The following is a 25936-nucleotide window of genomic DNA, read 5'->3' as shown; positions in this document are numbered from 1 at the left end:
TGGTTTTTCCAGCAGTCATGTATGGACGTGAGAGTTGGACTGTGAAGAAAGCTGAGCACCAAGAATTGATGCTTTTGAACTGTGGTGTTGGAGAAGACTCTTGAGAGTCCCTTGGACTGCAAGGAGATCCGACCAGTCCATTCTGAAGGAGATCAGCCCTGGGATTTCTTTGGAAGGAATGATGCTAAAGCTGAAACTCCAGTACTTTGGCCACCTCATGGGAAGAGTTGACTCATTGGAAAAGACTCTAATGCTGGGAGGGATTGGGGGCGGGAGGAGAAGGGGACAACAGAGGATGAGATGGCTGGATGGCATCACTGACTCGATGGACGTGAGTCTGAGTGAACTCCGGGAGTTGTGATGGACAGGGAGGCCTGGTGTGCTGGTGTGCTGCAATTTATGGGGTCACAAAGAGTCAGACACGACTGAGTGACTGAACTGAACTAAGGAAAGTGTTTAGTGTAAGACTAGTTTTGACCACCTCCTGAGGCAAAATTCCTGTGAGTACTTAATGAGTATCCATAAATTACACGCTTCTCAGGCTTCGCTCAGAGAAGGCAATGGCAACCCACTCCAGTACTCTTGCCTGGAAAATCCCATGGGCGGAGGAGCCTGGTAGGCTGCAGTCCATGGGGTCGCCAAGAGTGGGACTGACTTAGTGACTTCACTTTCACTTTTCACTTTCATGTTTTGGAGAAGGAAATGGCAACCCACTCCAGTGTTCTTGCCTGGAGAATCCCAGGGACGGGGGAGCCGGGTGGGCTGCCGTCTATGGGGTCGCACAGAGTTGGACACGACTGAAGCGACTTAGCAGCAGAAGCAGCAAGCAGGCTGCACTAGTGGTAAAGAACCCGCCTGCCAATGCAGGAGATAGAAGAGATGTGGGTTCAATTCCTGGGTCAGGAAAATCCCCTGGAGGAGGGCATGGCAACCCACTTCAGTAGTCTTGCTGGGAGAATCCCCATGGATAGAGGGGCCTGGCCAGCTACAGTTCGTGGGGGTCACAGAGTCGGACATGACTGAAGTGACTTAGCAGGCAAATCAATTATTTCTCAACAAAACATTTGGTGGTCTAAAATAAATAAATAAAAGCGTGGCAACTGACTCCACAACACCTCCCAGTGAAAACTTTAGCTGATGCCAGAGGAGGTCCTGGGACTCAGGTTTTGCCAGTGAAGCCCAAGCTCTCAAAGCACCACATAGGATGGTGTTTTAGCTCTCCAGGCCGAAAGCCTAGAAGCACCTGCGCACGTGAATCACCTGGAAGGAATCACCTAGGAGAGCGGGCGGGGCGGGCCAGTAGGGGGCGCGGAAGCCCTCGCCCCTCCCCCTCCCGCAGGTGATTCTCGGCTCCCGCCGCTGGCGCTGCTACTGGGCGACAGCGGCGTGACGTGGCGTCAACGGCCGTCGGGCTACGGCTGGCAGCTGCCACCGCGGGTCGTCGGAGCCCGCCCTTTCCTTTCAGCACAAATGTCCGTTTGTAAAACAGCAGGGCTGGCGTCTGCAGGATTTGCAGGCTTCAGTCCTGTAGGAAGGGCGGGAGGCTCAGAATTTCCAACGTGTTCACCTTAGAGCCAGCCACGGCAGCGCCAGCCCACCCAGTAGCCCGAGTGCCCGCAGCGTCAGCAGGTACACCGAGGGGATGAGCTACCTCCCTCGTCCTCTCCGAGCGTTTCCACTAGTTTCTCTGGCAGAGGCATCTTTGTTTTTCTCTCTGTTTTCTTATCTTGATGCAGACTTTAAGGCCAGTGATCCTTGTACCCACATCTCTCCTCCCCTCGCTCCCCCTTTTCTATAATGTCTCTTTAAAGTGCTTGAAATGGTATCAAGCGAATCCTTGAAGGAACACTATACATTTGTCTTCGTGTTTAAAAGTGACTGGTTGTTGTTGCTCAGTTGCTCAGTTGAGTCTGACTCTGTGTGACCCCGTGGGCTGTAGCCCGCCAGGCTTCTCTTGTCCATGGATTCTCCAGGTAAGAATACTGGAGTGGGTTTCTTTGTTCTCCTCCAGGGGATCTTCCAGACCCAGGGATCAGACCCGCATCTCCTTCATTATCAGTCGGTTTCTTTACCACTGAACCAGCGTGACTGGTAACCTTGGGTAAATTTCTGGTGAGACAGAATCAACCTCCTGGCACTGTTAGGAGGATTAAATGGAACAGCGGTGTAAAATTCTAAGTATTTTCTTGTATGTTTTCACCACATGTAACTTTTAAAAAATTGTGGTGTGCTTGATGGAGTGGTTTGTTAGGTTAATTACTAGCACCTGGTGAATTTCCCATCGTTTTCTGTTGGTTTCTTAAAGTAGCCCATTATCTCCGCATTCCCATCTTCTTAGATAAACTTGCTCTGTTCCCTCCTCTAAACGCCCATTTGTGCCTTAAAACCCTTTTCTGTTTACACAAGGACTTCTTCACAGCAATTCCCTCTCTCTGTCATACTTTTTTCTTTCTATTGAATCATTTCAATCAGCAAATTAGTTTCCTAGGACTGTGGTACCAAAGTGCCACAAATAAGGTGACTTAAAACAATTTTTTATTTTTAAAATGTATTTGGTTGTGTGGGGTCTTAGTTGTGGCAGGTTGAATCTTTAGTTGCTGCAGGCAGTATCTTTCATTTCATCATGCAAACTCTGAGTTTCAGCTTGTGAGATCTAGTTCTCTGACCAGGGATTGGGGAGCACAGGATCTTAACTACTTGGGCCACCTCGGAAGTCCCTGAAACAGTTTATTGTGAGAGAAATTTATTCTTTCATTATTCTGGAGCCTGAGTCTGAAATCAATATGTTGGCAGGGCTGTGCTCCACCTGAAAGTTCTAGGGAAGAATCCTCTCTTGCTGCTTTTCAGCTTCTGGTAGATGCTGGCAATCCTTAATATTCCATGCCTTACGGCTGCACCCTTCCAATCTCTGCCCTTGTCATTTCATGGCTTGTCTTCATCTTCCTTTCTTGTAGTAACACCAGTCAATGGGTTTAGGGCCCACCCTAATCCAATATGATTTAATTTTAACTCGATCATATCTACAAAGACTTTTCAAATATGATCATATTCCCAGGTATCAAGGGTTAGGACTTGAACATGTGTTGTTAGAGGACATACTTCAGATTACAACAGACTAATCTAGGTGTGGAGTGCTTCAGACAACAGGGAACCAATGCTATTTCATCTTAATTATGCCAGTCTATCAGACAACTCCCAGGGTCAGGCACATGCATTTAAACTGTTGGGGAGGAGGCATTGTCCTGAATGTTAATCAGCTTTGGACAAAGCGAAGTAGGCGGATGAAAGCTTAAGGCCTGCCCAGTCTTACTTCCTTGCTTAGTCCAGCATGACTTTGGTGCTGCCCTGATATTGCTCTGCTGAAAGGCTATTACTTTCTGTGGAAATAATAATATTCATAAAAGGCATGTGTTTGCTCAAGAATGGGGGAAAAGTAAAAATAAAATTGTAAAGTTTTCTAAATACATTCTTTCACTGTTGCCACTGTCTTGTTCCTGCCTTTCAGCACCTGTCCTAAATGCCCACTCATAAATCACACGTCTAGGGGTTTTTCACGGGTTTTAGTTGTTGCTGTTAGGAACGTTTCCCTCTCCATTTTGTAATTTCTCCAGAGTTGATTTTAGGGTTCACCATCTTCATGTCAATTGATAATCCTGCTATCCTTTTTGTTTCTTTAAAAATTTTTTTGTTTTGTATTGAAATATAATTGATTTATAATATGTTAGTTTCAGAATTAGCACTTAGTTAGCAAATTGATTGAGTTAGTGTGTACATATATATCTATTCTTTTTCAAGTTCTTTTCCCATTTAGGTTATTACAGAGTATTGAGTAGAGGTCCCTGTGCTATACAGTAGGTCCTTGTTATTTATTTTAAATATAGTAGTGTATACATGCCAACCCTAAACTCCAGATTTATCTGTTCCCCTCACCTTTACATTTTGGTAACCAGAAGTTTGTTTTCTAAGTCTGTGATTTTGTTTCTGTCTTGTAAATAAGTTCATTTGTATCTTTTTTTTTTTAAAGATTCTGCAGATAAGTGATATCATATGGTACTTGTCTCTGACTTACTTCAGTTAGTATGAAAATCACCATGTCCATGCATGTTGCAAATGGCATTATTTCATTATTTTTAATCTGAAATCTTAATGCTTTATTCACAGGGAGGAAAACAGATTTTTCATCTATAATTCAGAAGCTAAGTAAATAACAAAATGAAGCCAGTAAAGCATCTGTTGACCTCTAGTAGTAAATTGGTAAACGTTCCAGAATTAACATTTAAAAAAGGACTATTTAATTCACCATTGTCACCTAAACCAAAGGAAAAACATAGTGCAAAATTAGTACGTGATAAACTTGAACCGATGGTCTTAAGATCTCCACCAACAGGAGAATCCATTGTAAGGTATGCTTTGCCCATTCCATCAAATAAGACAAAGGAGTTAATAGCAGAAGATGAATTGATCAGGAAAATTACCAAACATCTGAAGATGGTAAGATACTTGTTGCTTGATCCCCATAACCATTTCCAGGTTTATTGATTTCCTGAGAAGACTCACTGGATTCAGCATATGGTCATATTGATAGCTAAGATATAGTGAAAGAAAAGCAAAATCAGCGAAAGGAAAAGGCACATGGGATGAAGTCTGGAGGAAACCAGGTCCAAGCTTCCTAGATTTCTTTACCTTTCGAGTCACCCAGGACATGCTTAATTCCCCCAACAGCAAATTGTGGCAACACATGTGAAATGTATACCAGAAGAATTTATTAGAGACTCAGTGTCCAGGGTTTCACTGGAGGTTGGTCGCTTTGGTACTCTCTGCCTTTTTGTTGTTCACTAGCTCAGTTGTATCAGATTCTTTGTGAATCTGTGGACTGCAGCACACTAGGCTTCTTGGTCCTTCACTGTCTCTCAAAGTTTGCTCAAACTCATGTCCATTGAATCAGTATGCCATCCAACCATCTCATCCTCTGTTGCCGCCTTCTCCTCCTTCCCTCAATCTTTCCCAGCATGAAGAGTCTTTTCCAATGAATTGGAGCCTCCCATCAGGTGGCCAAAGTATTGGAGCTTCAGTATCAGTCCTTCCAAGGATTGTTCGGGGTTGATTTCCTTTAGGATTGACTGGTTTGAACTCCTTGTTGTCCAAGGGACTCTCAAGAATCTTCTCCAGCACCATAATTCGAAGGCATCAATTCTTCAGTGCTCAGCTTTCTTTATGGTCCAACTCTTACATCTGTATGTGACTACTGGAAAAGGCATAGTTTTGACTATACAAACCTTTGTGGGCAAAGTGATGTCTCTGCTTTTTAATACACTGTCTAGGTTTGTCATAGACAAAGAGCAAGCATCTTTTAATTTCGTGACTGCATGTACCAAAATTCCATACTCCCTGAAGGAAAGCAGGTGTTCAGCATAAATCGTACAGTTTGTACAGTGAATTTAGGGACAATGAGCCATTATCATCAGTCAGCGAACAGTGGGAATCCTCCTGAAATACAGGTTCTGAGACATAAGCAGATCTTTCTAAGAATAGGCCTTTCTAAGTTTCATGCTTGCTCTGTTAGCTCTTCTCTGCACTTTAGAAACTCTAGCTTTCAGTGATGGGGGTGGGGCGGGAATCTCCTTTTCTCTGAGATTCTTTTTTGCACATTGATCCAGAATTGAGTAATTGTACATGCACCCAATACCAAGTGAGAACAGTGAGGGATAGCACAAATATACAAAAAGTATAGTTCATCAAACTTCCAAAGTACAAGTTTGCTCAAAGTTCAAAGGGTTAGCTCCGAGAATTTCCTTTAAAAACATATTGTTTTGTGGTCTCCATCTCTCTATTTTTCCTACTCTCTTCAAGGAAGAAAAGAAAGTCAAGTCAGATTTTGAGGTGGTAAGTAGAGTTGAGGCTTCAGCTGTTCATAGACTCTTCCTTCAATGCAGAAATGGAAGAGTCATAGGGCCTGTCTTCATTGAGAGACATGAAGGACTATTACTTACACTGCTTCTTCAGGATGATATGAGGTGGGGCATGAGATGGAAAATTTAAGTGTATGGCACTGGCAGAAATAAGTCTTACTGCTAAAATGATTCTGACATGGTTGATTAAGTATATTTTTATGTTTAGCATATTAATAAAAACAATTTTTGCACCATAAGTATATAATTCGCTTTGATATTTCTCATAGGTGGTTGCCAGTTTGGAAGAAACCTATGGATATGGCACTCAAAATGGAGAGAAAGAAATTGTGAAGCCTGAACATGAAGAATTAACCTTTTCTGTAAGTGTGTGTAATGCTAATGTGGAGACATTCATGCTGTAAAGGGCCTAGATTTTCTTTTAGAATCTGTATATGTTCTCTGAATTCACCATCCATGAAAATGATTGTCTTAGGAAACCTGAAAGTACTGTACTGATTTTTTCCATCCTCTGCCAAATACTTATCTTAAAGTTTAATTAAGGCATATCTGTATCTTGAGCTTACTTTTGGTGCTAATGTATCTCCTGCTTAATATTTAAGCTTTGGTTGGAGTTGATTTGCAAATGTGTAGTCTTTATTGGGTTAAGAAATTAATTTTCTATTTTTTGGTTTACTAAATAAAAGAACCCCAAACATTAAAGAGATTATTGAATTTTAACAAATATCTTTGTTGTATATATTGAAATGATGTAACTATTAAAGTGATTACATTTTATAATTAATTTTGTTAGTTAGGGATTGGGTTTGGCTTCATGTAATAAAATAACTATGTTGGATCTTTCAGACCCAACAACTGTGTTGAGTCTTTCAAACACAGTATGTTTCTTGGTTTATTTGATTTCTTTTTCTTGTTTTATTTTTTCAGCAACTGTGATTTTCATCATACAGATCTGGTATAGTTTTCTTAAGATTTATACATTAATATTATGCTACTTGGAATGATTTTTAATGGCATTATATTTTTTTATTTTTTCCCTTATTAGTATATAAAAATATGATTTTTCATGTGTTGATCTTGTATCTTACACACTTGCTCAATGTACTGTTTTTCATTTTAGGATTTTTCTATAGATACTTTGGGGTTTTGTACCTAAGCAATTAGTAGTGTAGTGAAGTTGCTCAGTTGTGTCCGACTCTTTGCGACCCCATGGACTATAGCCTACCAGGCTCCTCCATCCGGGGGATTCTCCAGGCAAGAGTACTGGAGTGGGGTGCCATTTCCTTCTCCAGGAGATCTTCCCAACCCAGGGATTGAACCCGGGTCTCCCACATTGCAGGCAGACACTTTACCATCTGAGCCAACAGGGAAGCTCACCTAAGCAATTATGTCATCTTCAAATAAGGACAGTTTTACTTCTTCTTGTTCAATATGAATGTTTTTATTTCTTCCTTTCTCTCTTTCTCTTTGGTCATGCTATATAGCATGCAGGCTCTTAGTTCCCCCACCAGGGATCAAACCCACATGCCCTTCATTTCAAGGCAGATTCTTAACCACCAGGGAAGTCCCTATTCCCACTTTCTAAAGAGTTTTTTTTTTTTTTCGTTATAAGTAGATGTTGAATTTTATCAGAAATGTTTTCTGCATCTGTTGAGATTATCATATGGTTTTTATTTTCCAATTTATCAATATGGTGTATCACATTGATTGCAGATATTGAAAAACCCTTGTATCCCTGGGATAAATCCCACTTGATCTTATTTTATGGTCCTTGTAACATATTGTTGGAGTAGGTTTGCTAGTATCTGGAGGATTTTTGTTTATCAGTGATACTGTCTTATAATTTTCTTTTTCATGGTGTGTCTGGTTTTTGTATCAGAGTGATGATGGCCTTGGAAACAGAGATCATTCTGTAGTTTTTGAGATTGCATCCAAGTACTGCATTTCAGACTCTTTTGTTGACCATGATGGCTACTCCATTTCTTCTAAGGGATTCCTGCCCACGGTAGCAGATATAATGGTCATCTGAGTTAAATTCACCCTTTCCAGTCCATTTTAGAACACTGATTCCTAGAGTGTCGATGTTCATCTCCTGTTTGACCACTTCCAATTTGCCTTGATTCATGGACCTAACATTCCAGGTTCCTATGCAATATTGCTCCTAACAGCATCGGACCTTGCTTCTATCACCAGTCACATCCACAACTGGGTATTGCTTTGCTTTGGCTGCATCACTTCATTCTTTCTGGAGTTATTTCTCTACTGATCTCCAGTAGCATATTGGGCACCTACCAACCTGGGGAGTTCCTCTTTCAGTATCCTCTCATTTTGCCTTTTCATACTGTTCCTGGGGTTCTCAAGGCAAGAATACTGAAGTGGTTTGCCATTCTCTTCTCCAGTGGACCACATTCTGTCAGACGTCTCCACCATGACTCTCCCGTCTTGGGTTGCCCCGCAGGCATGGCTTAGTTTCATTGAGTTAGACAAGGCTGTGGTCCATGTGATTAGATTGGCTAGTTTCTGTGATTATGGTTTCAGTGTGTCTGCCCTCGGATGCCCTCTTGCAGCACCTACCGTCTTACTTGGGTTTCTTTTACCTTGGACATGGGGTATCTCTTCATGGCTACTCCAGCAAAGTGCAGCCACTGCTTCTTACCTTGGACGAGGGGTATCTCTTCACAGCTGCCCCTCCTGACCTTGAACAAGGAGTAGTTCCTCTCGGTCCTCCTGCGCCCGCACAGCCACCGCTCCTTGGACGTTCAGCAATACATGAACCATGAACTTCCAGGTGTTCAAGCTGGTTTTAGAAAAGGCAGAGGAACCAGAGATCAAATTGCCAACATCCGCTGGATCATCGAAAAAGCAAGAGAGTTCCAGAAAAACATCTATTTCTGTTTTATTGACTATGCCAAAGCCTTTGACTGTGTGGATCACAATAAACTGTGGAACATTCTTCAAGAGATGGGAATACCAGACCACCTGACCTGCCTCTTGAGAAACCTATATGCAGGTCAGGAAGCAACAGTTAGAACTGGACATGGAACCACAGACTGGTTCCAAATAGGAAAAGGAATACGTCAAGGCTGTATATTGTCACCCTGCTTATTTAACTTATATGCAGAGTACATCATGAGAAATATCAATAACCTCAGATATGCAGATGACACCACCCTTATGGCAGAAAGTGAAGAGAAACGAAAAAGCCTCTTGATGTAGGTAAAAGAGGAGAGTGAAAAAGTTGGCTTAAAGCTCAACATTCAGAAAATGAAGATCATGGCATCCAGTCCCATCACTTCATGGGAAATAGATGGGGGAAACAGTGGAAACAGTGTCAGACTTTATTTTCTGGGGCTCCCAAATCACTGCAGATGTTGATTACAGCCATGAAATTCAAAGACGCTTACTCCTTGAAAGGAAAGTTATGACAAACCTAGATAGCATATTCAAAAGCAGAGACATTACTTTGCCAACAAAAGTCCATCTAGTCAAGGCTATGGTTTTCCCAGTAGTCATGTATGGATGTGAGAGTTGGACTGTGAAGATAGCTGAGCGCCGAAGAATTGATGCTTTTGAACTGTGGTGTTGGAGAAGACTCTTGAGAGTCCCTTGGACTGCAAGGAGATCCAACCAGGCCATCCTAAAGGAGATCAGTCCTGGGTGTTCTTTGGAAGGACTGATGCTAAAGCTGAAACTCCAATACTCGGGCCACCTCATGTGAAGAGTTGACTCATTGGAAAGACTCTAATGCTGGGAGGGATTGGGGGTAGGAGGAGAAGGGGACGACAGAGGATGAGATGGCTGGATGGCATCACCGACTCGATGGCCATGAGTTTGAGTGAAATCAGGGAGTTGGTGATGGACAGGGAGGCCTGGCGTGCTGCAATTCATGGGGTTGCAATGAGTTGGACACAACTGAGCGACTGAACTGAACTGATGATGGCCTAATAGCACGAGTTTGGAAGTGTTGTTTCCTCTGCAGTTTTATGGAATATATTCAGAAGGATAGGTGTTAATTCTTTTCTAAATATTTGGTAGAATTCCCCCGTGAAGTCATCTGATCCTGGACTTCTGTTTGTTAGGAGTTTTAAAATTGCTCTTTCAATTTCATTTCTGATAATTGTTCATATTTTCTATTTGTTTTTGTTTTCTTTGAGGTTGTCCATTTTATTGGCCTGTAGTTGATCATGGTAGTCTCATAATCTTTTGTATTTCTATGGTTTGGTTGTAACTTTTGGTTTTTCACTTCTAATTTTATTGATTTGTGTCCTCTCCCTTCTTTTCTTGATGACTCTAGCTAAAAGTTTATCAATTTTGTTTAATTTTTCAAAGAACTAGCTTTTAGTTTCATTGGTCTTTTCTATTTTTTTTTAGTCTATAATTTATTTCAGTTCTGATTCTTTATGATTTCTTTTATTCTACTAACTTGGGGTTTTATTTGTTCTTTGTAGTTGTTTTAGGTATAAGGTTAGGTTACTTGAGATTTTTCTCCTTGCCAGAGATAAGCTTGTATTGCTATAAACTTCCCTCTATAGAACTGCTTTAGCTGCATTCCATAGTTTTTGGGTCATAATGTTCTCATTTTCATTTGTCTCTGGATATGGTTTTATTTCATCTTTGATTTCTTCAGTGAACCATTGGTTGTTTAGTAGCATATTGTTTGGCCTCCATGTGCTTGTGTTTTTTGCAGGTTTTTTTCCTTGTAGTTGATTTCTGGCATCATAGTGTCAGACAGTTTGCTTGATACGATTTCAATTTTCTTATATTTAGTGAGGCTTACTTTGTGGCCCAGCATGTGTCCTGGGTAATTTCCATGTATACTTGAAAAAGAATGTGTATCTTGATCAAATTGATCTTCATCTTTTATTTGTGACCTGAATGTAGGTGGGAGGAAATCCCCAAGTATTCAAATGGTTTCATTTTCTACTGGTGAATAGTAATTCTGGTTAATTCATTTTACCACTCTCCTTAAGGACTAATCTCCCCCTCTGTCTCCTATATGACTATCGGTTTTTACCATGATAAAAAAAATATGAATTTGAGTGTGTTTAAAATGTAATGTTGAGGGAACATATTCCTCCTGGGGAACATTCTCTTGAGAATGTTATAACTGTGTATAAGGATCTGAGATTTTTAAAAAACCTTTGGTCAATTGTCTGATAATCATTGCTCTACTAAACGGAGAAGGCAATGGCACCCCACTCCAGTTCTCTTGCCTGGAAAATCCCATGGATGGAGGAGCCTGGTAGGCTGCAGTTAATGGGGTCGCCAAGAGTCGGACACGACTGATCGACTTCACTTTCACTTTTCACTTTCATGCATTGGAGAAGGAAAATGGCAACCCACTCCAGTTTTCTTGCCTGGAGAATCCCGGGGATGGTGGAGCCTGGTGGGCTGCCGTCTGTAGGGTCACACAGAGTTGGACACGACTGAAGCGACTTAGCAGCAGCAGCTCTACTAAAAGAGATTCAGTCATTATGACATTTTAATATGTAACTTTTTCTTCAAAAATTTCTATTGCTCATTAAGTGAGGATGAAAGACTATACCTCTTGGTAAGTATACTTATAATCAGAAGTCATAGTCAGCATTCGTTTTTAACACAAAGCATTACTATAATGCATATTTAAGTGTATGTTTTGGGTTTTTTTTTTGGTACTCCCAAATTTCAGGAGTCTGAGGCTGGAATGCCTGATATTCTGCATCTGTGTAGAGGAGAATGTAAGGAAAGACATAGTTGGGTATATGTCGTTATTGAACCACTTCTCAGAATGTACTTTCTTTCTGGGAGAATTTGCTAGTGTAGTGAACATGGTTTCCTATCTTGATGCATTTCAAGGGATATAACTTACATGTACAAAACTATTTTCAAAAATAGTTAAATATACTGAAATATGGATGGATATGCGTATGAATTCTGAAATAAAAGTGACTGTGTTTTGCTGCTTTTTTCATAAGGTTGGGGATGATCTGACTTCATTCTTAATATGTTGTTCACAATTTGCAACTCAGTTAGAAGCAGCAGCTAAGGAAGAACATAATGTATGTATTCAGTGTAAACTGCCAAGTATAAGATATTACTTAATATTTTAATCATAAGTTTAAAATGATAAAACAATATAAACTGATAATTACTAATTAAATTATTATTAGTTATTAGTAATATTTTAGTAAAAAAACAGTTATATTTGCTGTTTATCTTAAATATGACAATCCAGTCAGCAATATTAGTCTAGGTATAGTGCCTTAAGTTGTTATAAAAGGCATTGAAAAGCATTATTTGTTATCATAGGCATTTATTTCTGTGAATTTTCCTTTATGTACAGCATTGACTGGGTCATTAGTATTTTCATATTTAGTATTTACATTTTATTGTTTTTAAAGTAAGTATAGACTGCCAGGAAGGTCCCTATGCTTTTCTTTTTTTTTTTTCAGTTAAGCAACTTTTCTTCTGCCTGAATGTATGTAATAAAATTTTTCTTTAATAGTGTAACTCAGAAGTTTTACTTGGTTGTGATTGAGTTTCGTTGTTTTTGTGGCAAAGATTATCAGTTTAGCATTACATTTTGAAATGGTAAATATTAGTATTTTAGACTGTGTGATGGGTTTTGTGTATTCATTTTCTCTCAATCTCCAAAACTAGTTCTTTGCATTTTCCATTAAAAAAAACAAGTAGTAGTGTAGTATTTTATATCTTGATTCTTAGACCTTTTAGTATAGCAAAGTTATATTTAAGAAATAATAATGATAAGATAATGCTTTTCATTATTGTACTATCTGCTCTGTGGAAAAAATAGTGTTTTTCTGAGAGGAATTAAAAATTTTTTTCTTATCTATATTAAGAAAATACATGAAATCATAAATGTGAATTGAGTTTTTTTAATATAGATCTATAAGGATGGAAAATTCTTTTTTTTCCTAGAACTAAATTGTCTTGGCAAGATATATTAAAAACCACCTGTAAATATAAAATTGTTGTGATTTGGATTATAGATTTATAGGTGTATTTTAGTAACTAGTGTATTTTCGTGATTAAAAATTTCAAGAGATTTGAATTAGATATTTTATGTTGTGAGAATTTTATTTTTAAGTGTTTTAATTAAAACTTTATTTTCCAGATTTTGGAATCTCTTTTTAAGGTATGTTCAATATATTGCTTACTATAATTTAACAGAAATGCATATAAATGAAAAAGAGTTTTCTAAGTTTTGAAGAAATGAAAAATCAAAGCTCCCAAACTTGCTGCTATATATATTTAAAAATTTTATGTTTCAGTTTTATGTGGCATCAGCTCCATTCTGAACACTAGGATAAAATGATATTTGATGTAGGGCTAATATTTGATACACAGACACACACATACACATAGACATATGGACTCATTTATTTCACTGCAGAAATTAAGTTGTCAATATTTCTTTTTGTTTTCTTTTAAAAGTGGTTTCAACGACAGGTCAATCAGATGGAAGAGGTAAGCATAACATTTCTTATTAATTAAATTAATATTTTATCTCATTTGAAAACCAATTTGAAGTATAAATTTAAGAATTTTAATAACTATTGGTTATAATCTTTTGACTTAGAAAGAAGAGGAATAAATAGGTAGAATAAAATGTTTTTTAGTGATTTATACACAATATTCCTGTATTGTCTAGCTTACTCTGAATTTGACTCATTCTTCTAAAATTGAAATGGAATTGTAACTAAATTTTTTCCATAATTTACTAAAATAGTAAATAAGTGACAAGAGGCCTTATCAACTTAAAGATTTCTCCTGTGTAAAAATTCATAGTATGATATATGCTTATTCATAAAATTTTATATTTGTTTTTCTTTAAATGTAATGTTACTTTAATGATTTTTTTAATACTTTCATTTTCACATTTTTGCCACCAGTTTGAGGAATACTGGTCCCTATCCTTATGGGCTTTAAATTCCACTTTGAAAAAGATTTTATGTATGTTATTAATACAGTAGAATGATTTCCTGGGTAGCTTTAGGGAGTTAGAGAATTATACTAGTTCTACCTTGGCTGCTGTGTTTATTGTTTAGTCCAATTAAAGTTTTGAGAGAAGATGCCTGTGGGGAATGTGCTATACCAGGGACCTGTCAGAAAGCCATCCATGGGGTGGGTGCTGTTAAAACTTGCTGTAGGTGAGTACTACTAGTTACACTGTGTACTGCCCTAGGATTAAGCAGAGAGATGACAGGACTTGGAAGAAAAGCTTCTTCCTCCTCTAAATTTTCAGGACCCTCTGTTGACAAAGGTTAATACTATGCTGCCTGTCAAGATAGAAATGTTCCACTGCTATAAACAGGGACAATGGAGAGTGGATTTTTGATGACATGCAGTATATGGATAATTATAGCTGATTGCTATGTCACTTTTTAGGTTCAGTTTGTAATTGGTGTCCTCTTATTTGGGATCTTGCCTTTGTCCATAAGGTATTTCTTTATCTCCTGCTTCCCTTCCATTTGTTCTTCATCCCACAATCTCAGACGTCTAGTACATTGCCCAGTACTTCATGCTGTTATATCTTTAATCCCATTCCAGGTTAATGTTCGTAAGGTGAAGTATCTGTTTTAAATTCCCAGTGTTAGAATTTCTCTTTGCTATGCCCCAAAGATTATGGCTTAACTACTTTTTTCCCAACTTATCCTCTCATCCCAAGGATTAGCATTCTTTTTTAAATATTTTGAGTTGCCTGTAATTGATCCTGCTAAAATTGTTATTTAACTTATTTAAAATCCTTATATATTAAAAAAGTAAACAGAAGATTGAATTTGAGTTTTGACATATAAAACCCAACACTTCCTGTAATTCTGTTGCTAGGGAGTTGCTCATATATTTGTAAAATTAGTATTTGATTGTAGCTATAGATTGACAATATAAAATTTATTTAGGTATGATAAGTGAAATGAAGTTTCTTTGAGGTATGGGAGCAAAATGAGTATTTCCCAAGTAATTGGATAATTTTATTATTTTTAGATAAGCAAAGATCAAACTTTTTCAGAAGCAGAGTTTCCAACACCGGATAAAACAGTCAGTTTAAGCATTGCACAAATAGTAAAGCAGGTACACAAACTTGAAGAACTGAAAAATCGCCTTAAAGAAGGGTCTAAATACAACTTCAGAGAACTGTTGTCTAAACCCAAGTAAGTAAAATGTTAAAAGTGTTAAAAGAATTTTAAAAAGTAAGAGTAGGTATATAATTAGTAACGCTTATAAGATAATGGTTCAGGTATTATACTGTACATAGAGCTTCTAAATAAAATTAGAAGATATAATTAGCTCACTCCTACTTGAAATTTTTAGTGGTTTGAAATGGTTCTAGGCACCTGTGCCTATTAAAATTCAATTTAATTAAAAAACCAATTTTTCAGTCATACTCACAACATTTCAAGTGCTTAGTAGCCACATGTAGCTATTGTTTGAAAGCTCTGTTGAACACTATTGGCTTCGAAATATCTGGTTTATAAACTTTTTTCTCAGAATGATGTGGTGGCTTCCATAAATGGCACCCTACTCCGGTGCTCTTGCCTGCAAAGTCCCATGGACGGAGGAGCCTGGTGCGCTGCAGTCCATGGGGTCTCAGAGAGTCGGACATGACTGAGCGACTTCACTTTCACTTTTTACTTTCATGTGTTGGAGAAGGAAATGGCAACCCACTCCAGTGTTCTTGCCTGGAGAATCCCGGGGATGGTGGAGCCAGGTGGGCTGCCGTCTCTGGGGTCGCACAGAGTCGGACACGACTGAAGCGACTTAGCAGCATAATATATTTAAGGCATAGTGAAATATTTCATTATTCAAGAACACCATCACTGGTGTTGCATACGAACAGGGATATATTCCAAAAAACGAATTACTACTTTATAGTTGAGAAAATCCTTTTTCTTTTTTGGTAGGTGGGAGGGAGATTAAAATGAATGATTATAAGAATACTTCTGTTGTCTATTGAGGTTTAGCTCTATTGAAATGAAATAGATGAGTAATTAAATCATCATATAATATCTTCATAGGGTATCTTCATAGAATATTTTGTACCTCTGTGGTTATTATTTTTCCTTGAGAACACTTCAGATCTACTCTTTTAGCAATTTCAGGTATATGATAACAGTGGTGTTATGAACAGTAAACACCATGCTGTACTTTAGAGCTTTAGAACTTTTTCAACTTATAACTGAAAGTTTGTACTTTTTGACCAACATTTCCCTGTCTTCCTAACCCTCTTCAACCCTGGCAGCCACCATTTTACTTTCTGGTTCTAAGAATTTGAGTTTTTAGACTCTACATGTAAGCGAAATAACACATTAATCATCTTTCTCTGACTTACTTCACTTGGTATAACATCATCCAGGTTCATCCATATTGTCACAAATGGCAGCATTTCCTTCTATATTTGACATAAAATACTTTTACTCTGCTTTTATTTCCAACCCAAACTATAATTTTCCTTTTAAAAATTTTTTTGGTACTAGATAAAAATGTGCATGTGTAATTTATATTCTTTAGGCACATACTGTTCTGTTCTTGGTGGTAGTGCCAAATATATGAAGAACCAGGATAATATGGGCACCAACTGATTAGAATAGATATTATCACCAAAGCAGGGTCCTGTTTGTGCTAAGGATTACTCCTTTAGGTGCTGAATCCTGGGAAGGTTGAGGGGCCAGGGCAGTTAGCAGAAACTTGAATGGCTCAGGGCAGAGCTATTTTCCAATTGGGTCAGTGGAATTCCAGTGTTACTGTTATATAGCACCACTGTATGAATATCAGACCTTTTCTCCCTTAGTGAGAAGTTAGCCTGAACAAAATTCCAGTTTTGAGATATTTCACTTAGTATTGTCTGATTTATAATCTTCATAAACTTCATAATTTGCCCAATTATTTCCAACTCATTCTGGTAAAATTCCTCAGTACTTTCTATCCCCTTTCATTGTATCTTAAAACTATTTTTCAAATATACTTTTGTTAACATTATTGGCAAGCAGGCAGCCCCGAAGTAGCAGCATAGTGGTAGCTATGAGACTGGCTTATCATACTTCGGAATCTTAAGGAAGTACAGAGACAGTGGGCACAAACGGTGTTGAATTACTTAGGCCAGCAGCAAGAGCAGGATCAGCATGGTGTCAGCTCCCTGTGTTCCTTGCTCCACAGGATGACACAGCAGAAGGGACCAGGTGACAGGCTAGAGAAGCAATTTGTTGCTGACGTGAAAGGAGCAAAGTCTAAACTAGAGCCATGCATCTTTATAATGTTTTATTTTTGATTGTTTTTTTATTGGAGTATGGTTGATTTGCATGTTGTGTTAGTTTCTGCTGTATGCATCTTTATAGTCTTAACGGAATCCTTCAGTTGGGCTGTAAGGAAGAGAGGGGTAGAAGGCCCCGTGTTCAACTGGAAATAGGGGATAGATGAAAAATAAGTTTGTGTCAGTCTTCCATGAGACAGGAATGAGAAGCTATCTAGTGGACTCTGTTCACCAGCCTTATCTTCTCTTTCTCTAGCAGAAATTTTAGGACATTCTATCAAGATTTGGATCTGGCTGCTGTCAAGTATTATTTATATAGACTTTATGGACCTGTGTAATGTTGATAGAGTGCCATGGTAGAGCTTCTTTATAGCACTGATTCTTACATGAGGGCTATTTTGTGCCCCAGAAGACATTTGTATTTGTATTTAGACACTTTGATTGTCAGAACTAGGAAGTGGGAGAATGCTACTGGCACTTACTAGGTATAGGTCAGAGATGCTGCATTCTAAAATACATAAGACAGGCCCCTACAACAAAGAATTATCCAGTCTAAAATGTCGATAGTACTCGGGTTGAGAAATCCATCCTATAGTGATCTCTTCTTTTTTTACTTCTTTCTTGTCCCCTATTGTTTGACAACAAATAATATACCCAATAGTTTTCTTGTGAATTAATCAATGATTAGCTACCAATGTAACTTCATAAGTTATTAATTTGATTATTCATGTGTAAGTTTTCCTGTCAAGATTGTTACTTTCTTAAGAACTAGTCATGCACATCTACATATTTCCTATCACGTGTAATAAATAGTAAATAAATAGGAATTTTTATGGCTACCTGAATTCAACTCATTTGTTCCCCATCCCTAACCATATCTGGTATAGTAACTTATCCTAATAAAACTTTCTGTTTAATCAACAACCATTTTGTTACATTAAACATGAACAAAATCCTTTCATTTTACAGTGTTAAAATAGAAAATACCCGTAGTTGGTAGAGGCTACTATTTATTATGCAGTAACTTCATTGATATCTCCATATGTCAATTACTAGACTTAAAGGAATGAAAGGAATGATACCTGTGTTGGCTTCAATGGGAACTGCACAACAGCCTTGGTTCAGAGGTTCAGTTAGAAATTCACCTGTGCTATCTATTGTGAAGCATAGGATTAATTTCATATGTTAATACTTGAAATTTAAGCATCAGATGTGTGCTAGGTATTTTCCTAGTAACTTTATGTGTGTCTTTTGGTCCTACAACTACTTTATGAAATAGGTACCCTAATACCCAATTTTGATAGATTAAGAAACTGAGGCTCAGGTTAAATGACTTACCCAAGATCACATAGTTAGTAAATGGATAAAACAGGTTTTGAGCCAAGTAGTCTGACTCCAGAACTTGTGCTCTTAACAATTGATTACATATTAATAATACATTGATACAAAGAAATGTCATGCTTATACCAAATATATTTTTTACTAGTTTCGTTTATGTGGTAGTTGGTATAGCTAATTATATTCATGGAATACGTCATATACATGGTATGCCTAATTATATTCATGGACTATGCCCAGTTATATCCATGGAATACATTCTGTCAATATATAGAATTCATAGAATTACATAGTTTGATATTTTTTACTTATTTACTAGATAATTTACCTCAATGTCTGAATAAAGGTTAAAGAAAACATTAAATTTTATTTTACAAACTGCATATGTCTAGAGCATGTATTCTGGTTCTTAAATTGTTTGATATGTTTTATTTATTTAAATTTTAACAGGGATAGTGGAATTCCACCAGAAGATGTGCAAACTTATGAAATTATGAAGCAGAAAATTGAAGGTGATAATATTTTGCACAAGTCCAGCATTTATAGAGTTTCCTAAATACACTTTTTGAGATTTAAAGTGTAAAAATTTATAGCCATATAAATTATATGATAAATTTAAAGATATTCAATTGTAGTTGATCTTTTCATAGAAGTTCTTATGTTTCAAATTCTGGGAGTATACAAAATTAATAAAACTTGGTTTTTACCCTCAAAATCCACAACATGATATGGATACAAGCACATTATGTATTATGAAAAAGATACGTGTTATTTGCAGTGATTCCACAGAAAGGAGCCAGCTTGTTCAGCCTGAGAGACTTAAGGTTTTATGCAACCTTAAAGGGCTTCCCTGGTGGCCTCAGTGGTGTAGAATCTGCCTGCCAGTGCAGGAGATGTGGATTTCATCCCTGGGTCTGCAGCATCCCTTGGAGAAGGAAATGGCAACCCATTCCAGTTTTCTTGCCTGGGAACTCCCATGGCAAAGGAGTCTGGAGGGCTACAATCCATGGGGTTGCAGAGTCAAACACAACGTTGTGACTAAACAACAATAGTGGATCAGTAAGATTTTGTCAAGTGGAGGAGGGAGATATTTGGTATTTTAAGAAGAAGGTATAGCACGAGAAACAGCATGAATAGGGAATTATGCATGTGTGAGCTCAGTTGCTTCAGTCATGTCCAACTCTGCGACCCCATGGACCATAGCCCTCCAGGCTCCTCTGTCCATGGGATTCTCCAGGCAAGAATACTGGAGTGGGTTGCCATGCGCTCCCCCAGAGGATCTTCCTAACCCAAGGATCAAACCTGCATCTCCTCTGTCTCCTCCATTGGCAGGTGGGTTCTTTATCACTGCTGCTGCTAAGTCACTTCAGTCGTGTCCGACTCTGTGCGACCCCATAGACGGCAGCCCACTAGGCTCCCCCATCCCTGGGATTCTCCAGGCAAGAACACTGGAGTGGGTTGCCATTTTCCTTCTCCAGTGCATGAAAGTGAAAGGTGAAAGTGAAGTCGCTCAGTCGTGTCCAACTAGCGCCACCTTACTACTGGTATGGTATTCAAGTATAGAGTAATAGGAAGGGATAAGATAGGAGAAAGCCTATGCCACGGGATTAGATTCTGTGCTAAGGAACACTTTCTCCTCCCCGCCAATATATTTAATTAGGGAATCATTGAAGACTTTTTTTATAGGGAAGTGGCATGTTGAAATTTAGATTATTCTGACCACATAGAGAAGGTAGATTTGGGGGTTGGGAGTAAGAAAGGGAAGTTAACTGTTGTATCTTAAATGTGTAATAAGTGCCTGTATTAGAGTACAAATAAAAGAGGAAAGGGGGCAGATTTGGATATGAAAGGAAGGGAGATTAGATGGGAGAATATAAGAGGAAAAACAAGTTTTGTTGAGAAAATGGTGAGTTCACATCACTCAGTTGTTACTCATTTTTTTAGATGTTCCAATTTGTTGCCTGATTTAGAGGATCTACAATATTGGCAGCTTTGTTGCTTTTCTTAGACTTTTTGTGTTCTCGTTTTAAAAAAATCTTTACTTCCCTTTGGTTGTGCTGGGTCTTCGTTGCTGTGCAGGATTTTCTCTAGTTGGAGAGAGCTGGGGCTACTCTCTAGGTGCAGTGCACAGGCTTCTCTTTGTTGCAGAGCATGCTTGGGTCTCAGCAGTTGTGACTTACAGGCTCCTGAGTTCGGACTCAATAGTTGTGGTGCAGACTCAGTTGTTCTGCTCCATGCAGCATCTTCCCCAACCAGCGATTGAACCTGTGTCCCCTGCACTGACAGGTGGCTTCTTTACCAGTGAGCCACCAGGGAAGCCCAAGAATTTTCTCTTGAATGAGTTATTAAAAAAACTATGAAATTTAAATTCAATTGATATATATGATTGATATTGAAACTTATAACTATTATTTCAGAATTCATAAAAACACACTCAACTGAAGAAATTACAGATGTTTCTGTGACTGAGCCATGTAAGTTTCTACTCATTAAACATCATTGTATTAATAACCTCTGTTATGTATATTTCTATAATTTTCTATAATTTAAAATAATACTTGTTAAAGCATAAATTCCCTGGAGTTTGGAGCCATACGGTTGAGCTGGCTATCAAGTAAATATTGAAATTCGTAGTTAGCTACTGCCTACCAAAAATATTGTTTGTTTGTTTTTTAATAGACTCATTTTTAAGGAGTTCCATGTTATTACTTGGAGTGGAGGATTTTTAATTATGATTAGAATATGCTACAAAAATGTTGCAGAGGTGATAGACCTTTGAGGAAGGAACAGTGATAAATTTAAGAGGTCATTTGTAGACTCTGTTACTGTGAATTACAGATCATCCCGTATACACTTATACATTGACTGTAGCTGCGTACCTATCAGTTCATGAATATAAAGAGCTGCTAGACTTCAAACTTCTGACTACTTATCAACAGAAAGGAGAAACTGCCTTTTTTATGTCTTAATACTGGGGAGAATTTTCAAACAATCATGTGTGCTGTGGAATACTATTTTGGAAGTGGAAAATAAGACTTGGTTGGAAAAGTTGATGGTAATCCTGTTCTTTCAGCTTCAGCTATAAACTCTTAACAGTGTCATGTTTAAATGAAGGCCTTCTCTACATTCTACAGTACTCCCAAGATCTATAGAGACTTCTGATCTGAGGCAGCCCTGACTGACCAGATTGGATAGAAAGATATCTAGAGCTTTGGAGGAGACAGTAAAAGTCTTTCTCTGCTTTAGGGGGAACCATTTGCATGTCTGTGGAGCTCGCTCTTCCTCAATCTATGCAGCTATCTTCTGTCTACTACTGTGCCCTGTGAATTCTAGCTGCTTTGGCCTCTCCAGTCTCTAAACCTTGTCTCTGAAGTCAAGGAGACCAGTAACTTTATCTGGGTTTCCCTTCCTTATGCCTGTGGTCTGGAACTTCAGGCAGTAAGGTAGGGTCGTCATTGAGCAATTCTTTGTTTTCCTTCTGTGAGAGATTACTGCCTTGTCCCTTCTGTTTTCTGGTGTCTGAATACTATATCATATATTTGTCTAGTTTTTAATAGGTTTAAAGTGAAAGTGTAACTCTGGTCCCTGATGCACCATCATGGACAAAAACAGAGGTCTCTATGCCCACTTATAGACCAATGGAACACATCTAATCATAAAACCGTTCTAAAATAGTGAAATATACAAGTAGAAATTTTACTCATAATTTTTAAGGAAAAAATTTGGGCTACTTTAAAGTAACTTTTAAACCACTTTGTTAACCAGAGACACTCTGCTCAGAAAAGGGTCTTAACTAGAATAGAACAGTTCAATGAGACTTGGATTCTCTGATCTTTTTTCTTCTGTTTTAAGGTCATTCATAATGAGGTCTTGAGGAAGAGCACTTGGATGATTTCCTAAGCTGTTCCATTTGGCAATGGATATGTAATATTCTCATCTACACATTCTATGCTACTGAGTTGAAATTCCTGAACTAGTAAAATTATAGACATGGGCCCATTTTAGGGGGGCTGCCATAACAAATCACCATAGACTGAGTGGATTAAGCAATAGAAATGTATTTCTCATGGTTCTGGAGGCTGAGAAGTTCAAATCAGAGTTCCATCCTGGTCAGGTTCTTTCTTCCTGTATTACAGATGGACATCTTGCTGTGTCCTTAAATAATGGAGAGACCACTAAGAGAGAGCAAGCAAGCTCTCTTGTGTCTCACATGGCTCCATTCTCATGATTTAATTTTCTCTCAAAGACCCCATCTCTAATTATTTTTGTACTGGAGATTAGGATTTTAACATGAATTTGGGTGAACACAAATAATCAGTCCATAGCAGGGTCCTCTCTCCCTCTTGAGAACTGTTTTTCAGATTGTGACATAAATAATAGTTTATTTCTTTGTAAACTTTTACTGCATACAGGACATAATTTAAAATTATGTGCTATGCTTTTATTGGATTAATTTTAAAATATTGTTTGTTATACCATATTACTTTCTATACAAGCATTATTAAATACTTTCTTACCTATAAGAAATTCTGAACTTTATTCTTCTAAAGCTGACTTCTCCCAATATACTCCTTGAATATTCAGGGAGTACTGACCCTCCCAAAGCAAGGTCTCTGGTTTACTTAGATTCTTGATATACTTGATTTATTTGGTCCCCTTGTTATATGTTGCACATTTCTGCTGTTTCCTCGTTGTTTGGTTCTCACATATAGCAGTGAGTTTTGTCAGCATATACATATAGCCTCTGCCATTTGTAATTCCTTTAAATGTTTTCCTTTTTTTTAACAGTAGAAACTTCTCCTTTAACTAATCAATTGAATACCATGTTGAAAATATTTGAAAATCAGGCAAATAAATTGGAAAGGTAAGCTTCTAAAATAACTCCTTTTCCTCATTATAAATACAAGTGCATATTTATTGCAGATAAATTGGAAACATAGAAAATAAAATTACTGTTAAAAATTTTAATTTTGTTAATTTTTATGATATGTTTAATTTTGAAGCTTAAAATTACAATCATACAGAATGTGAAGCTGTATGACCACAATGGAAAATAGTATGTCAGTTCCTCAAAAAATATGATTCATTTGTTTGGATCATGAGGTGGAAATACAACAATTTCATTCCTGGGAATGTAACCCCCCCAAATTGAAATTACAGTCTTGAGATACTTGTACAGCATGTTCAGTGTAGCATCATTCAGAATAGCAAAGAGGTGGAAGCAACCCAAGTATCCAGTGATGGATAAATAGATAAAGAAAATGTGTCTTATACATACAATGGAATATTATTCAGTCTTAAAAAGGAAAGAAATTCAAACATATGGTACAACACGGATGAATCTTGAGGACCTTGCTGCTGCTGCTGCTAAGTCGCTTCAGTCGTGTCCGACTCTGTATGACCCCATAGACGGCAGCCCACCAGGCTCCCCCGTCCCTGGGATTCTCCAGATAAGAGCACTGGAGTGGGTCTTGAGGACCTTAATGCTGAGTAATTATAAGCCAGTCATAAAAGACAAAATTGTGTGATTTTGTGTGATACTTATGAGGCATTTTAAGTAGTCAAATTCACCCAGAGAGAAAATAGAATGGTGATTGCCAGGAGGGATGAGGAATGGGAAGTTGTTTTTTAATGGGTATAGAGTTTCAGTTTTGCAAGATGAAAAGAGCTCTGAGAACTCAGAATAGTCAAAGAAATCTTAAGAAGAACAAAGTTAGAAGTCTCATACTTCAGTAGTTTTAGCTCTGTATACACCTATAGTATTCAAGACAATGTAATATTGGTGTAAGGATAAACCTGTATAGATCAGTGGACTAGAATGAATGGAAATAATGTCCAGAAATAAATCATTACATTTATGGTTAACTGATTACCCACCTGGAGGTCAAGACCATTCACTAAGGAAAGAATACTTTTTTAAATAACTGTGCTTAGAGAACTGAATATCCATATGCAAAAGAATGAAGTTGGATCCTTTTCTTTGTGCCATGCACAGAAATTAATTCAAAATTACCAGATGTAAATTTCATAGCTAAAATTAAACTTTTTAAATATAGGAGTAAGTATTTTTACTTAGAGTTAGCCAATGGTTTCTTAAGATATCAAAAGAACAACCAACTAAAGAAAAATTAACTTAAAAATTAAAAACTTGTGCTGCAAATAATACCATTAAGAACATGAGAAGACAATTTATACAATGTGAAAACTGTTCATAAATCATGTATCTGACATGGAACTTACACCCAGAATATACACAAGAACTCTTAAGCTCAATCATAAAAAAGATAAATAATCATATTTGACAATGGGCAAATAATCCAAATAAATATTTTGCCACACAATATACAGAAAGGATCAATAAGCCCAGGAAAAGATACTGAACATCATTAGTTACTAGGGAATCAAAACTATAGTCATATACCCCTTCATATCCACTAGCACAGTGATGGCTATAATATCAATGAAAACAATGGACAGTAACCAGTATTGGCAAGGATGTAGAGAAATTGGGACCCTCATACATTGCTGGTGGGAATTTAAATGGTACATCTGCTATGGAATAGTTTGCTAGTTGCTCAAAATGTTAAATATACAGTTGACATATGTTTAAATTCTCTTTCTATGTTTATACCTAATAGAAATGAAAATATTTGTCCACACAAAAACTTGGACAAGTATGTTTATTCATAGTGGCCAAAAAGTGGAAACAACCCAAATGCCCATAAACTGATAAATGAATTAATAAAGTGATTATATCCATACAATGGAATGTTATTTGGCTATAAAAGGAACACAGTACTAATACATGTTACAAACATTATGCTAGGTATAAGAAAATGGTCTCAAAAGGCCACATATTTTGTAATTCTTTTTATATGAAATATATAGTGACAGACAATAGACTTCGGACTGCCAGGACTGAGGTAGTGCTGGGAGAAATGGCAAGTGAGTGCTAATGGCTACCACATTTATTTCTGGGGTGATTAAAATGTGCTAAAATTAGATAGTGGTAATAGTTACTGTTGGGCTTTCCTGGTGGCTCAGCAGTAAAGAATCCACCTGCAATGCAGGAGACACAGGTTCAATCCCTGGGTCAGGAAGATCTCCTGGAGAAGGAAATGGCAACCTACTCCAGTATTCTTGCCTGAAGAATCCAATGGACAGAGGAGCCTGGTTGGCTACAGTCCATGGGGTCAGAAAAGAGTTGGATACAACTTAGTAACTAAACAACAACAATTATTACTCAGTGAATATATTAAAATGTATTGTATACTTTTAAGTGAGTTAATTTTATAGTATGTTAATCATAATAAAACTTTTAAAAAAGTCTGATTATAATTAATAAAAAGCTCATTAGTCCAAAAAATACTTTATCTGTACTATGGAACAGTTGTCAGCAAGCTGCAGTCCATGAGTCAAATCTAGCCTGAAGCTTGTTTTT

General features: G+C 37.6%; 1 protein-coding gene across 1 annotated transcript in view; it reads left to right on the top strand.

Moving 5' to 3' along the window:
• The first annotated feature begins 4212 nt into the window (after positions 1-4212).
• CCDC7 (coiled-coil domain containing 7) overlaps positions 4213-25936 on the top strand; it is a 98397-nt gene continuing 76673 nt past the window's right edge. Inside the window, exons 1-9 of the mRNA XM_052651139.1 lie at positions 4213-4491; positions 6179-6271; positions 11864-11947; positions 13024-13044; positions 13344-13376; positions 14895-15061; positions 18946-19007; positions 20913-20969; positions 23284-23359. Coding sequence (XP_052507099.1) covers positions 4213-4491; positions 6179-6271; positions 11864-11947; positions 13024-13044; positions 13344-13376; positions 14895-15061; positions 18946-19007; positions 20913-20969; positions 23284-23359 — 872 coding nt within the window. The remainder of the gene's footprint in view (positions 4492-6178; positions 6272-11863; positions 11948-13023; positions 13045-13343; positions 13377-14894; positions 15062-18945; positions 19008-20912; positions 20970-23283; positions 23360-25936) is intronic.

Source organism: Budorcas taxicolor, chromosome 13 (assembly GCF_023091745.1).
Source record: "Budorcas taxicolor isolate Tak-1 chromosome 13, Takin1.1, whole genome shotgun sequence".
NCBI classification, from domain to species: Eukaryota; Metazoa; Chordata; class Mammalia; order Artiodactyla; family Bovidae; genus Budorcas; species Budorcas taxicolor.
The sequence above is the reverse complement of the archived record's forward strand: the minus strand, read 5'-3'. Positions and strand labels throughout refer to the sequence as shown.